At 46.0% G+C, this 15,410-nt stretch overlaps 1 protein-coding gene across 1 annotated transcript; it reads right to left on the reverse strand.

The window, feature by feature from the left end:
* Positions 1-3,781: 3,781 nt before the first annotated feature.
* Positions 3,782-15,373, reverse strand: mboat2b (membrane bound O-acyltransferase domain containing 2b). The gene is made up of 13 exons (XM_013272249.3): positions 15,212-15,373; positions 13,826-13,971; positions 13,303-13,380; positions 12,782-12,877; positions 12,642-12,697; positions 12,513-12,567; positions 6,833-7,016; positions 6,441-6,633; positions 6,161-6,264; positions 6,008-6,072; positions 5,785-5,917; positions 5,478-5,629; positions 3,782-5,286 (listed from the first exon to the last, which is right to left on the reverse strand). The coding sequence occupies exons 1-13, from the start codon at positions 15,338-15,340 to the stop codon at positions 5,115-5,117; spliced, it is 1,563 nt and encodes a 520-aa protein (XP_013127703.1). The 5' UTR covers positions 15,341-15,373; the 3' UTR covers positions 3,782-5,114.
* Positions 15,374-15,410: the final 37 nt, after the last annotated feature.

The raw sequence follows: 15,410 nt of genomic DNA on the forward strand, positions 1-15,410 counted from the left end.
AGTGCAAGTGTGCAAAAATTGCAGAACAATTGCAAAAGAACAAAAGAACAAAACAAAAACAGTGCAACACCAGACAAAACACAGCAATACAAACACAAGACAGTGCAGTAGAAAAGTGAAAAAATGACAGTGGTTGTGCAAAAAGACTGAGCATTTTGCAAAAGTAACTTGATGTATGAAAGTATACCTGTGTGTGTCAGTCCAATCACTGAGTGTTCAGGAGTCTGACGACTTAGGAGAAGAAACCGTTTCAAAGTCTGGCAGTGAGGGCCTGAATGCTCTGGTACCTCTTGCCAGAAGGCAGCAGGCTGAAGAGTGTGTGTGAGGGGTGTGTAGGGTCCTCCACAATGCTGGTGGCTTTGCTGATGCAGCGGGTGCGATAGGTGTCTGTGATAGAGGGAAGAGAGGCTCCAATGATCTTCTCAGCTGTTCTCACTATCCGTTGTAGGGTAGGATATTCCAATCCGATACCGTGCAGTTACTGTACCAAACAGTGATGCAGCTGTTCAGGATGCTTTTGATAGTCCCTCTGTAGAAGCTGGTGAGAATGGATGGTGGGAGATGGGCATTTCTCAGTTTCTGCAGGAATTAGAGATGCTGCTGAGCCTTCTTAGTTATGTAGCTGGTGTTGAGGGACCAGGAGAGGTTCTCCACCAGGTGAACACCAAGGAATTTGGTGCTCTTGACGACCTACACAGAGGATCCATCGATGTTCAGTGGACAGTGATCTCTCTGTGCTCCCTTGAAGTCGACGATCATCTCCTTTGTTTTGTCCATGTTCAAAGACAGGTTGTTAACTCTACACCAGTCTGTTAACTGTTGCCTTTGTGTAGCACTTTTCAAAACACAGATTTGCAGAGTGCTCACAGTTTCAGTAAATGCCACACAATAAAGATAAGTATACATATTCCAACATACACAGATGCATTCATGCATGGTTACAAACTATGGCTGAAAATTAAGTGGAAAAGATTAAGGGACTGCTAACCTATAAAAATGAGTTTTTAGCAGTCGTATAAAGAAAATGAAAAAGAGTGATCCTGATTGCAACAACTTCAAAAGCACGATCTCCTCTGGTTTTAAAATCAGTTAAGAGACCCTGGTTAGAGGGTCAGCTGCCGTGGCAAGGTTTCAGAGACTGCTGGATAAGCAGGGGCGAGTCCAAGTTGACATTTATATGTTGGTAACAGAATTTTAAGTAGATTTAAAATTAATATGAATTGTGCAATATGAATTCTGAAATAGCTGTAGAAGCCGGTGAAGGCATGTGAGAATAGGTGTGATATGTGAGCACCAGCTAGTCTTTGTTAGGAGCCTCGCTGCTGCATTCTGCGCTAATTGGAGATGAGCTTTGGAGGACTGAGAGATGCAGGTGAAAAGTGAGTTACTATAATCAAGGTGAGAGAAAAATGTGAACTACAGGTTCCAGATGATTGAATGACAGTAAAGGTTTAATTTTTTCAATATTTCTGAGGTGAAGGAAACAAGACTGGATGAGCTCTCAAGTGTGAGAGTAAAAGTTAGTCAAAGATGATACCAAAGTTTTTAGCGTATGATTTCATGTTATTGGCAAGGGGGCCAATGTAATGGCTAACCTCCTTAGAGAAACTGTCTGGGCCGAGCACTAGAACCTCAGTTTTACCGGAACTGAGATGGAGGAAATTTGAATACATACACTCAGTAATGGCAAAGAAGCATTTGTTGAGGCAGGAGACGCTGTCAAGGTTGCTGGGCTTAACAGAAAAGTATAACTGTGTGTCATCTGTATAGCAGTGGTAGGAGATCCCATTAAAACCATTAGACAGGTGATCCAGGGGTAACGTATGTAAAGAAAACAGAACTGGTCCAGGGATTGAGCCCTGGGGGACTCTACATGCGAGTAATGAGAACTTACACTGCAGCAGAGCTTGGGGAGAGTCTGTGCTGGCGGATGTGGGTTACTGGATGGGTAGCCTGGCTGCCACTGGGTGGGTCCGGGACGGGCTTGGGGGCTTGGGGATGCGGGGGTGCTCCTCATCTGGGCTGGGGCTCTGGCTGGGCCTCGGGGGCTTGGGTCCTGATGGTGGTGTGTCACCGAGGTTGTGGATGGGTCCATGCACAGGGGCCCAGCCCTGGCATGGGGGGCCTCTGGTGCATTGGTGGAACTGAGGGTCCCTTCAACCGGTGGGGAGGTTGTTACATCCTTGCAGGAGGTTTCTGCTCTCTAGGAGTTCGCTCTGCAGGTTAGGGAGAGATATAGGAGAAGTAGAGAATGAACTCAACCTGGGTATCTATTGTCTTATGTAGTCCGGAAGATGATTGGATGATGGAGTGGGGGTAGTTTTCTCTGCGGTCAAGTCGGATGGGCCGCCCTGGGCTCTGTGGGGCTTGGTGGTGCTACTGCTGTGGGTCCCGGTCCGGATGGGCCTGGGCCTCCTGCCCTTGGTGGATTCTGGGAAATGGGGGCGCCTACTGGGGTCAGCAGGGGACCAGATAAGTCGAGCTGGACTAAAGCTCACCTTTATCTGAGTGTATTAGAATATCCTTAGTCAATAAAGCTTGTTCAGTGCTGTGGGTTTATCTGTAACCGGACTGGAATTTAAACAATAAATGACCTGACAGACTTTCTCAAAGATTTCGGAAATAAATGTGAGTTTGAAAATTGTCCTGTAAGTATCTGAAACATTCGTATCTAAGGAGGGTTTTTCAGCAGAGCAAAGATGCTGGCTGTCATCTGGAAGCCGGCCAGATAAAAAGGATTGATTCATAATAGAGAGAATCTGGGGAAGATGAGGCATAACACCTTTGATGAATTTAGGAGCAATAATGTCCGCTGGGCAGGATGATGTCCACATGTGTGAGACTATATTGAGAAGATCTGTCGAGGAAACTGGTTTAAAGTCGAAGAACAGGACTGACAGATCTGGGCCGGTACAGATTTGAACTGTGACCTGATGCTGTTGATCCCACCAGTAAAGGAATCTAAAAATGTCTTCTGTTAGCCATTAGGACAGGTGGCGTGAACAGCAGACTGACGAGTCTGCTGATCACGTCAAACAATAACCTTGGATTGTGTTTATCATTAATCAAATTAGCAAAAAAAGATGTTCTCACATCTTTTATAAGCTGGTTGAGGATAGTTAGTAACTCCTTCACATGGGAGGGAGTCACTCTCACCTGCTGCACATCCTTTTCAGCTCGGTCTCTCTGCCTCTACAAGTCCTTCTCTCTTTCCTCAGAGTTCAGCCTCACTATAAACCTTACCTTTGCCTCATAATCACATTTATCTCAGTGTGATTCTCTCAGTGTTTAACATTTTGAGCATGTCAGGCTGTGCAATTCATTATTATGACTGTTTGTCCTTCAATCATGACTGTACTATGTAAAGCACCCACAGATACTTACTGAGGTTATACACACTGTAACAGAATGCACCTCCTGTACAAAAGCCAAAGTGAGTGCAGTGGAACATTTGGTTAACTCAGAATTAAGGAAGAAGCAGCAAAATCCAAGCTCAGGCTGAAAGGCCGGAGTGTGTGAGGATAGCGGAACATCTGGTGTATTTGACAGAAATCCACTTAGTGATAGCTTTAAATAAAGTGTTTGTGTGTGCATGTTTGTGGGTTTAATGGTGTGCTGGTGAAATCTCTGAACCGCAAACATCACCCAGCGACTTTATGACCTGATATTTGATGAATTATTAACAGAGTTGTTCTCTAGTTTGATTCCTATCAGCCTGCCAAAGTTTAAAGTGCAGACTCAAACTTCCACCCATCCCAGCAACAATTACACGTTCACCTGGTCAGGTGTCAAAAATCAGCTTTAATCACATCATTTACAAAACCATGAAGCCCAGAGAGAGGTGTCTGTGTCCCAGAACATCTCCACCCAGGAACAACACTGACGATACAAATATGGCAACAGGAAACAGAAATGTGCTTTCTTCAGTTTACAAAAACACACAGCAGTAAATGCTCCCGCTGGGACGTCCTCCTGGATCCGAAGACCGGGCTACAGAACCACGATGAACCCAACCCGAAGCACTTTCTTTATTTTCTTACATAATATTAGCATGTGTTCATGCGAAACATGGCCCAAGGTCAAAGTAATAACACTAGCATGTGAACATAATCCAGAGTAATCTAAAGTAACCCAATGTAAAGTAATCTAGTCTCAAGCCTGCTCTTAGCACTCAGCTTCAACACTGTTCTATATTTTTGTCATTACATTAGATTTCTTTACGTGGTCATCGCCTGAGGGCAGCACAGCTTACAGGCACTGAGTGCTGCCCCTCAGCAGGTTTCCAGAAGCTGGCCAATCAGAAGGAAGTGGAATTTTAAAGAAGGATAACTTTAAAGAGAGAGGAGCTAAAAGTATTTATTGAGCTGAGAAGCCAGAGTTAAATAAAGTAAGGTTTTTTTTTAAAAATTATTTTTGAATCACAGGAGGATAATCCAGCTGAGTAGAGCTGCAGGTTAGCTGAATAGGTCTCCTTTAACGTGAAAGATGATCACATGACCTTTACTGATCTTTCAGTTCATTTCATCTTCGAGCTAAATCTGCAAACACCTGACTGCTTGGAATGAAATGACATAAATCACCTGATTCAGACATCTGCTAATGTAAACGTGATGCCACCCTCTACAGGTAACACCTGCAAAAACCCAAACAGGTAAGGCTGCTGAGTGGACCTTTATCGGCCCCTGTGAACACTCTCATGCTGTGGTTTAACCTGCCTGACTTCCATTCGTGCATGCTTCACTCATCCAGCCGCTCTTCCCATCCTTCCTTTGTTCTTCTTCCTTGCAGATGAGCAGTCACCAGGTGTTTAACCACAAAGAAACACTACACAGGTGATCATGAGAGTTCGGGGCAGCTCGGTTCCCACACAGCAGCACCATGTCAACTTACACTGTATGTATTTATACACATGAATCACCACACATCTGGCTGAATCTGAGCAGTCACGAATCCTTTTAAAGACAACACGGGGCCTGTTTCCATACCCACCCCCCGTGACTCCAAGTAATCGTCAACATGTTTCTGTACCCAGCCAGCAGTAAGCTCCGTCTGCCCACTTTCTGTACACGTCCACGTAATGCATGGTGTCACATCATCGCTCTGTGTCCTCTGTCTCATGTGGTTTTCTCCTTCTGGCTGCAGGTCCTGTCTGTAGCCTCTAGGTGGCGCTGAAGGGACTCCTGCACTGTGCTCTTCTGCTGGTCTTTGAGAGGGAGATTCCTCTGTTTGACGGGCAGCAAGAATGCAACCAGAATGCAGCCGATGTGGAGGCTAAAGTACCAGGAACTGCAGAGAAGAGGAAAATTCAGAAATGCTGCTATGAGCAGTCAAAGTTACACATGGGTTAAACCTGGATTAAACTTATATTAAACCTTGGTAAAACCTGATTTAAACCTGGGCTAAAGCTTTGTTAAACATGCATTAAACCTGGATTGAACCTTGATTAAACTTTGGTCAACCCTTTCTGACTTACTGACCTGTAGAACTTCATGGATGGACCCACAGACAGCAGGACAAAAGGTATCACTGTGTAGCAGATGGCAATTTGAGTGGCTGCCCACGTGATGACATCATAGACCAGTTTGTGGGTGGAGGAGTGCAGGAAGTATGGTCGAACGTTGTGTCTGACCTGAGGACGAGAAGTTAACATGGATGACTGCTAAAATGGACACAGGTCTCATTTCAAAGGCTTAGCAGCAACATCAGTTAAAAGATAACAGCTAACTGCTAACAGATAATGGCGAACAGCTAACAGACAGCGGCTAATAGCTAACAACAGCTCACCGCTCTGGCTGCCAGCGTGATGACGATCCCTGTGAGGAAGGTGAGGTAATATCCTGGATAGGCTCCGTGCCACATGGCTGACAGGATGAAAGTGGCTGCTGTTGGATGGTAGGGACATCGCTCATAACACACCCTGTCAATCAGACATAAGAGGTTAGAGGTCACAAACAGTCATTTTTACATATGCCAGGCACAGATTTCAGATCAGGTAACTGAGTGTGACCTTTTTAGCCAGTGTGCTGTCTGAATGTTCCAGTTGTCCAGGAAAACTTTGAAGCTGGTGGCAAACTGGAAGCAGACAGAGATCCATTAGACTGACGCTTATCAAACCTTTTCAGTGACTCGTAAACTTGTCCAGGTCTGTGATGGTCCTGACCTCGATCTTCAGGATCCTCAGATTGGAGATGAGGTCCCAGCGAGCAGAGCCGTCGCTGTCGTAACCATTGAACCCAAAGCCGGCGGCGTTGTTGATGGCGTCAGCTGTAGCACAGATGAGACTGGTCAGAAATTTAGGTATGAACAGTGTGTTTGTGCTAACAGTGATCCCAGCATTTTCATTTCAGCATGAATGATTGGTTAGATTTTGATTTTAATCCAATTTCTCTACAGCAGCACATGAAGGTTTTATCTGCACAAAGCAGATTTCAGCCACCCACCAAGTGTCCAGACAAAGTAGTACTTGGGTCTGGTAGTCAGCATGGACAGGTACAGATAGACCACTTGAGCATAAAAAGGCGTGTTGGCGATGAAGTCATCGTCGATGTTTCGCTCCACTGGGAAAACCTTACACACCGACAGAAACACCAGCAGGCAGAAGAAGGAGGTGGTGACCTTATGTACGACCTCCATCTGTGGAGAAACAGGGTATTCATTCAGGTTCAGTATGTCTTAAATTCAGTCAGCAATCACGAACAAAAGAAGAAATGGACTACGCTCCTCAATTTAAACATCTCAAAGGCAAATGTCTTAAACGTGCTTTCTGTTTAATGTCAAGCGGGGGCGACTGCTCAGACTGTAAATACAAGTATACCTTAGTCATGCGACCTACGTTTGGGGAGGGCTCGCTCTGCCTCAGCTTGCTGCTGGACTTCCTTTCATCCTTGGAGTCTCTGTGGCATTGAGGGTCTCCCTCGATGAAGCCGATGTAGTCGTTGTAGGAGCAGGTGGGGCCAGCCAGGATCCCCATGAAGTTACAGTTGTAGCTGAAGTACTCCAGCAGACTGGGCATTCTCCTAAATAAATAGAGGGTTAAGACCATTTCGCCCACAGTGCTTTCTATTGGCGACTCCTGTGAATGTTGTATGCTATGAAAACAGCTGCGCTCCGAAAGAAGGCATGGAGAACTATTCAATTTTCAATTCAGTTTTATCTATAGAGCACCAAATTACAACAACAGTTGCCTCAAGGTGCTTTATACAGTAAGGTAGACCCTACAAGAATACAAAGAAAACAGAAAAAACCCCAACAACCACAGACCCCCTATGAACAAGCACTCTGGTGACAGTGGGAAGGAAAAACTCCCTTTTAACAGGAAGAAACCTCCAGCAGAACCAGGCTCAGGGAGGGGCGGCCATCTGCTCTGACTGGTTGGGGTGAGGGGAGGAAGACAGGACAAAAGACACACTGTGGAAGAGAGCCAGAGATTAATAATGAATGAAGCTCAAGTGTGATATGAAAGATCTGTCGTCACATGCCCTAATATCTATTACTGCTTGGATTCTGTTCTGCTGTGGTGGGCCATCACAGTCTCCTCACCAAATAGCTTAATTAAATTCTGTATGCCAATAAATACTGTTCAATTTCTTGTACTAATCTCTTCTTACTGAACCAATGATTAAATGCAGAGAGGTGTATAAACACATGAGTGAAGTGAGTGAAGAAGAAACACCCAGTGCATCATGGGAATCCCCCAGCTACCTTCACCTATTGCAGCATAACTAAGGGAGGATTCAGGGTCACCTGATCCAGCCCTAACTATATGCTTTAGCAAAAAGGAAAGTTTGAAGCCTAATCTTAAAAGTAGAGATAGGAAGCTGGAAGATGGAAGCTGGTTCCACAGAAGAGGGGCCTGAAAACTGAAGGTTCTGCCTCACATTCTACTTTTAAATACTCTAGGAACAACAAGTAAGCCTGCAGTGTGAGAGTGAAGTGCTCTAATAGGTGATATGATAATATAAGGTCATTAAGATAAGATGGGGCCTGATTATTCAAGACCTTGAATGTGAGGAACAGGATTTTAAATTCTGGATTTAACAGGGAGCCAATGAAGGGGAGACAGTATAGGAGAACCTGAACACAGAACAAAGAGCTAATGTGATTGGCATAGTGAGACTCGTAGTAAAAACCTCAATTAGAAAAGCTCTCTAAAAGTACCCATCTATTTATCATGTCTGATTTTTAGCTAACATCTGCACAGACAGCTAAGCTAGCCAAGAACTAAAGAGTAATGAAAGAGTGGAGTATATGCAGACCCCAGTCTAGCAGCCAGACCCTGAACTTCAACAGGGTAACAAAGGCAGTTCTACCTGTTCATGTTTCTAAAGCAGAATCACCATGACGACCGCTCTGAAGTCTGTGTGGCTGGTTTTAACTTTGCTTTTGCTCAAACTTCAAGAGTAAAGTGTGTATGTCCTCATTAGCACAGAGATCTGTGTCAGTGTGTAACTGTAGTCTGAGGTGTACACTGTTGATTGATAATTATCAGACTGTGCTTCAGGTTGGAGTGACTTGGAGGTAAAGTAAGAAATTACTTTCTCCAGCGAGTAATTAAGTAACATACAACATTATTTTTAATAAAAGTAACAAGTAATGTGCAATAGATTACTTTTTTGAGTAACAACTCTAACACTGTCTTGATGCATGCTCAATCATCCAGGTAAGTAAATACCAAAAGGTTGATTCTGTTCATCTGGATGTAACGTTTTTAGTGGGGGAAACATTTCATCATACATCCAGGTGACTTCTTCAGTCTCAGCTGACTGCAGGTTTCCCTAATCTTATAAACAGTATAAGATAACTGAAACCAGCCCACTGAATGAACAATGGGCTGTGAGGTCGGTTTATGATCATTAATATGCAAATTGTCATGACCACTAAGATGGTGAAAGATCTATCCTTAGGCCCCCTCCTTGATTAAGAGATGGTCTTTCCCTTTTCATGTAAATGGCCTCCTTAACTCCTGTCCAGGATCTGTACATTCTCATCCTTGAAAGTGTGTCCACTGGCCTGTAGGTGTGAATAGACTGTGGAGTCCTGACCTGACAAGTTAGCCCTTCTGTGTTGTGCCATCCGCTTAGCCAGAAGTTGTTTGGTTACCCTGATGTATCATGGCAGTCCTCCTGGCACTTCCTTCCTTCCTTCCTTCCTGCAACACTATTCTTCCCTCGGTTCTGAAGGACAAGCTGGAGAACTCTGGAGTGGACCATCACCTCACTACCTGGATTTTGGACTACCTCACTGACCGACCACAGTATGTGAGGACTCAGGGCTGTGTGTCGGACAGGGTCGTCTGCAGTACGGGGGCCCCACAGGGAACAGTTCTGGCTCCGTTCCTCTTCACCATCTACACTGCAGACTTCTCCCACAACTCCACCCAGTGCTTCCTGCAGAAGTTCTCTGATGACTCTGCAACAGTCGGCCTCATCACTGATGGGGACGACAAGGAGTACAGAGGACTAACCCAAGACTTTGTGGACTGGTGCCAGCTGAACTACCTCCAGATCAACGCCAGTAAAACCAAGGAGCTGGTGGCAGACTTCCGCAGGCACAAGCATCCTCCGCTGCAACCACTGAACATCCAAGGTATGGACATTGAGGCTGTGGACAGCTACAGGTACCTTGGTGTTCATCTGAACAACAAACTGGACTGGACTCATAACTCAGACGCCCTCTACAGGAAAGGGCAGAGCAGGCTGTACCTGCTGCGGAGACTCAGGTCGTTTGGAGTGGAGGGCCCACTCCTGAAGACCTTCTATGACTCTGTGGTGGCCTCAGCCATCTTTTGCGGTGTGGTCTGCTGGGGTGGCAACATCTCTGCCGGGGACAGGAAGAGACTGAACAGGCTGATTAGAAGGGCCAGCTCTGTTCTAGGATGCCCTCTGGACCCAGTGGAGGTGGTGAGTGACAGGAGAATGGTGGCTAAGCTGTCATCACTGCTGGACAACATCTCCCACCCCATGCAGGAAACTCTGACAGCACTGAGCAGCTCCTTCAGTGGCAGGCTGCGGCACCCACGGTGTGGGACGGAGAGATTTCGCAGGTCTTTCCTCCCCACTGCTGTCAGACTCCACAACAAAGACTTCAACTGATCAAACACACACATGTGCAATAACACTAAGTGCAATACTCTTTTTCTGACATAGTTGTATTTTTACTCAGTTCTATAAAGCATTTGTATTCTATTTTTATCCTATTGTATATTTTATTCTATTTATTCTACTGTATATAGTATTTTATTTTATTCTATTCTGTACAGTTGTGTACAGTATTTTATTCTTATTGTATTCTAATTTTGCTATATAACTTTTGCACTGTCCACTTCCTGCTGTGACAAAACAAATTTCCCACGTGTGGGACTAATAAAGGTTATCTTATCTTATCTTATCTTATCTCATCTTATCTTATCTTAAAAGCGCATACTGCATTACTCTGTTTGTGTGGGGGGACCCGATCCTTGGGGTTTAATCTGAGTAGCAAAAGACCGTGGCTGGTTTGAAAACAATGTGCCGGGAGTTCGCTGTTCTCGCCGGCTCTAGTGAGCCTTGACCTCACAGTCACCTATCGAGCTAGTGGGAAACAGACATCTGAGCACTTTTGCAAATATGTGATGTCTTGATAAATCGAGCAGATATTTGAAGTTTACACAGCTACATTCTCGCCTGAAAATATCTTAAAAGTTTATTTTGTGACCCAGAAAGAGTAATAAGAGTGATATTAAAACTAAGCAGCTGCCGCCATTGTTGGAAACTGGAATTGGCTGGGCCGCACTATGAATTCTGGGATAGGTTGGGCCACGAAGGACACACCCGACTCATCCTTCAAATCTGGGGAAAAGCAGGATGGATTTGTCAACCGCATTTGAAGGAGTTTTCGAATTGGGACAGCCTTCGTTGCGTCGCTGTCACGTATTCGGCCTACAAATGTGCAGCTGTCTATTGTAATTTTTGAATGTCTACTAAAATAAAAATAAAAGTGTTCTAATATCTCACCTGTTTGTTTTTATTCAAGCATACATGTATACTATTTTTATTGATAGAGAGATTAAGCTTGTGTTTCAGTCATGTAGTGACTGTGCTTAACTGTATGAGGCTTATTAGACATTATAAAACAGATGATATGTAATTTTGCCAAAATGCTTAAGATCGCATTTGGAGGAGTCTTCGAATTGGGCAGCCTTCGTTGCGACACTGTCACGGAATCGGCCTATAAATGCAGCTTCCGAAGGATGCGGCCCCTATATTTGTTTTGTTTCAGTATGTTATTACACTCTTAAATCCTACTACTTATTCCTGCGTCTTGCAGGATCTTACAAAGCTTCAAACGATGCATCGACTATTAAATTACTCGTCTATGATTTTGATAGTTGAAGTAATTGTGACTAGTTGACTAATCGTGGCAGGCCTACCTCCCTTGTGAATTTGATGTGTTGGTCCATCGAGTTAATGTGATCCATGAATTGTGGTACGTCCTAAGATTTGATTTTCACCCAGGTGTAATCCACATATCTGAGCCAATGACTTGGTGGTGTTCCATGGTAGGATAACAGAGCCCTCTTTTCCACTTCTTCCATGTACATGTTGGCCACAATGGGTGAAACTGGGGAAATCAAGGCACACCCATGTTTCTGCCTGTAGTACTGACCCTTGTATGTGAAATAGGTGGAATTAAGACACAGTTCCAAAAGTAAACACACTTGGTCCGTGCTGAGAGTGGTCCTGTTGCTAAGGTTGGGGTCAACCTGTAATCTCTTACGAACTACCTCCAACGCTTCAGTGACTGGAACACTAGTGAGGAGAGTTGTAACATAGTATGAGACCATTGTTTCATTTGGCTCTATAATGACATCTCTCACCTTCTCAATAAAACCAAAGGTGTTCTGGATGTGCTGTTCAGAGCTGCCTACCATTGATTGATTAATGATCAAGGAACTGACCTCAGAGCCCATGTTTCATTTAGAGGGCTAATTTCAGTTATTGTGCAAATGTACTGTTCCTAAGGTTGAGGAAACCTGCAGTGAGCTGAGACTGAAGAAGCCACCTGGATGAGTGACGAAACATCCAGATGAACAGAATCAACATTTTGCAACTCCAACACTGCCGATAACGCAATGAAAAATGAAGGCTACAGAATGAGGATTGTTCATGCAAAGATCTACTAAGAGCAGGAAGATGACCATTCAAATGGTTCCGCTATGTCATGAGATCTGAAGGACTGATCCAGTAACCAACCAGGGAAAGTGACTCAGCCGAGGTCCTACCCCTACACTCGAGTCTGATTGCGTATTTTTTGTTTTTAGTTTAGATTAAGCTATTTTTTCATACTAAACCTGTTTTGCATGAACAGAAGTACAGCTGGAAGTTGCATCACTTTTAGGGAGAAGTTTTAGGGCAGAGATACCTTTGATTGACAAGTGTCTACCATGGAGGTATGGATTTTGTCTTAAGCTCCACCCTCCTGCTTAAACACGTTGATTTCTGCTCCAGTAAATAATGTTTCTACCTTGAACAAACCTTATTGCCAGAATCTTCTGTCCCGCCGTCAGATGTTCCTCCTTCCGAGCCATTCCTGTCAGAAACACAGAGTGGACAGTAAAACCTGCAGGATTTACTGAAAACAGCCCGTCTGAGAGTGCAGCTCACCGTCATGGATCTCAAATGCCAGGCTGGTGATCTTCTGAGTGATGACCATCATGGGGCTGCAGAGAGAGCAGAGGCAGAGGTTAGAGCCTGGACATGGGGAGGCGTTTAGGAGTGAATGGGCCACAGAGCGGAGGTGTTACCCTGTGAAATCGGCGGTGTACATGCCGTAGTCAAAGACGTACACTCGAGTGATCTGACACAGGCTCAGGTATGTGAGCGCCACTACTAGGCAGTACCTGGAAAAACACAGAGAGCAGGCCGTTATTCAACGTGGGGTCGGCGACCCTGACGAGCTCACTGAGGTCTGAGGACCTCTGTGATGATCTGGCTCACTCAGGTTCCTGACTGTAGCTCATGTGAAGCTCCACGGGTTTAAGAACTTCACCAGTCTGAAGTTTGCATCCTTTTTAGCACAGAACACCTGCTGCAGTCATGTTTGTTTGGCTGGAAGGACCACATTGTTACTTTTACGACATCCGAATCTGTGCAAGTCCTTTTGTGCCAGTATTCATGACCTAATGTTCACAGAGCTGGAAATAACTGAGGTCCGACTGTGAGCTGCTCTCCTGACATCACAGGTGATAAAAAGTTTCCTCATTAACCCTGAGCTCGTTAATGGCTTGTTAGTACCGTTTTAATCCGTGTCGTTTGTGACGCTCACTTGTGCATGTGTTCGACTCCAGTGAGGATCATGATGCCATAGGCGAGTCCGCTCTGAACCAGGAAGTGGAGAGCATACCTGTAAAACAAGGAGAACACAGACACCAGCTGACCAGAACACGTGACGTATCTGCTGCTGCTGTGACAAACGCTCACGTTAAACATAACAAGCATTGAGAGCTTGTTTTAGGGTCATCTGAGACACAGAGCGAATCAGAAGAAAGCTTTCTTAAAGGGGGAGGAGCTAAAATAAATTGTTTCAGATAGCGAGAGAAAGAAAGAAGGATTATAATTACTGTGAGTCATGCAAAGCTGCTCTAACAGCGGCTTCTTATTTAATCCAGTGACATCTGATGTTTTCTGCTCCTAACACGTCGTTATTGTGTCATTTTTCCTTTATAGCTGAGATGAGCGACACAGGCATGACAGTAAACCTCTATCAGAACTCTGATTGGTTCAATTTTAGGATAAGTCAGACTTTGGAGAGCTCAGTTTTATTGATCCTGAGTCACAGTCTGTCTTACCAGCCAAAGCAGAACATGGCGAAGTAGAGTCCCAGCAGCGTGGCCACCGCGTGCCGGATGACGGGACTGGTCTTACTGGGATGAAGGAAGAGACGAAACCAGAAGGCAGAGATCAGAGCGCAGAGCTGGCACGCCACGAAGTTCACCTGCAGGCGAAGCAAACAGACAGCGCGTCATTGGTGCTTCAGGATGTCCAGGTGAGAGAGGGCAGACCCACCCACCGTTGGACTGCTCCGCTTCCTTCAGGCTGACCCCTCACCTTCTCTAACACCTTCACTTAGAGAAGGTGACTGCGCTGCGTCAGAGAGGAGTCACATGACTCTTTCAGAGCCAATACAAGCACAAAATAGCCGCCTTTTTCTCCAAGCAGCTCCTCCTGCAAGAGGGCGAGGAGGAGGATCTTAATCATCATCAACACAGTAACAGCCATGTTAATGTCCAGACACTGTCTGCTACAGAGTAATACCAGAGTACTACCAGAATACTACCAGAATACTACCAAAATAATACCAGATTACTACCAGAATAACATCAGAGTACTACCAGAATACTACCAAAATAATACCAGATTACTACCAGAATACTACCAGAATAACATCAGAGTGCTGTTTGAGATGGAGTGACCTCGGTGAGGGTCGCACCTCCCGGCCTCCTTCTCGGAGCACCTCTGGCAGCGCCCACAAACTGGATTTCTCTCTGCAGACGATGACATCAGCCCACAGGAGATACTGGTGTCACCAGTACTTCCCCGTAAAACCAGTAAACAGAGGCAGCTGGTCACCTGATCCGGCTCCAGAGGCCTGGCTGTCAGCCAGTCAGAGGGGAGGAGCGTGCAGCTCACCAGGATCACCTAATGAAGGTCCATACAACCACACTGTGATCTACATCTGCTGAGTGAGCAGCTGCTCCCCTCTGAGTTCTGGACTGAGGAATGACCAATCAGGAGCTGACGTGGCGGTCATGGCTGTGCCTGGTTATCACCTGAGCAACACCTGCGTCAGAGAAGCTCCACACCTGACCCCGGAGCAGCCGAGACCTCCGCCCACAGAAATGTGGAGCCTCAGGAGCATCACGGGTGACAGCCCCCCTCCACCACCACCACCACCACCACCGACATGACTTCCCCCTTCACCATCATCACAATAGAAACCGTCCGCACAGCCGCACTCGTACATCCCCTCCCTCCTCCTCCTCACGTGAATGGGCAGCATGAAGCCTCTCCTCCATCACAGCTGCTGGAGTCTGCACGAGGCCTCCACCCTTTATTTTTACGGACAAAGACCCCTCCCTTCCCCGTCCTCGTCTCTCTTTGTCCCCCCGTCTCCGACCTCCGGAGCGGCGGCCGCCGGGGTCCGGGGTGGAGGTCCGGGCTCCGGCGGCTCTTACCTGGTCCAGCGGCAGGTCGGTGAGCTCACTGAGCGGCTGCAGAAGGCTGGAGCCTGTGCAGGCCGTGGATGGAGCTCCGTCGTCGGCCATAGCTCCGATGTTAGGCCGGCCGTGCTGCTTCTGATACATGCAGCTGCGCAGAGACGGCGGATGCTCCGTGATCCACCGGCGGTCCGTGCCCGTGCGTCTGCGCGTGCTT

The sequence above is a fragment of the Oreochromis niloticus genome, linkage group LG15, assembly GCF_001858045.2.
Source record: "Oreochromis niloticus isolate F11D_XX linkage group LG15, O_niloticus_UMD_NMBU, whole genome shotgun sequence".
In the NCBI taxonomy this organism is placed as follows: domain Eukaryota; kingdom Metazoa; phylum Chordata; class Actinopteri; order Cichliformes; family Cichlidae; genus Oreochromis; species Oreochromis niloticus.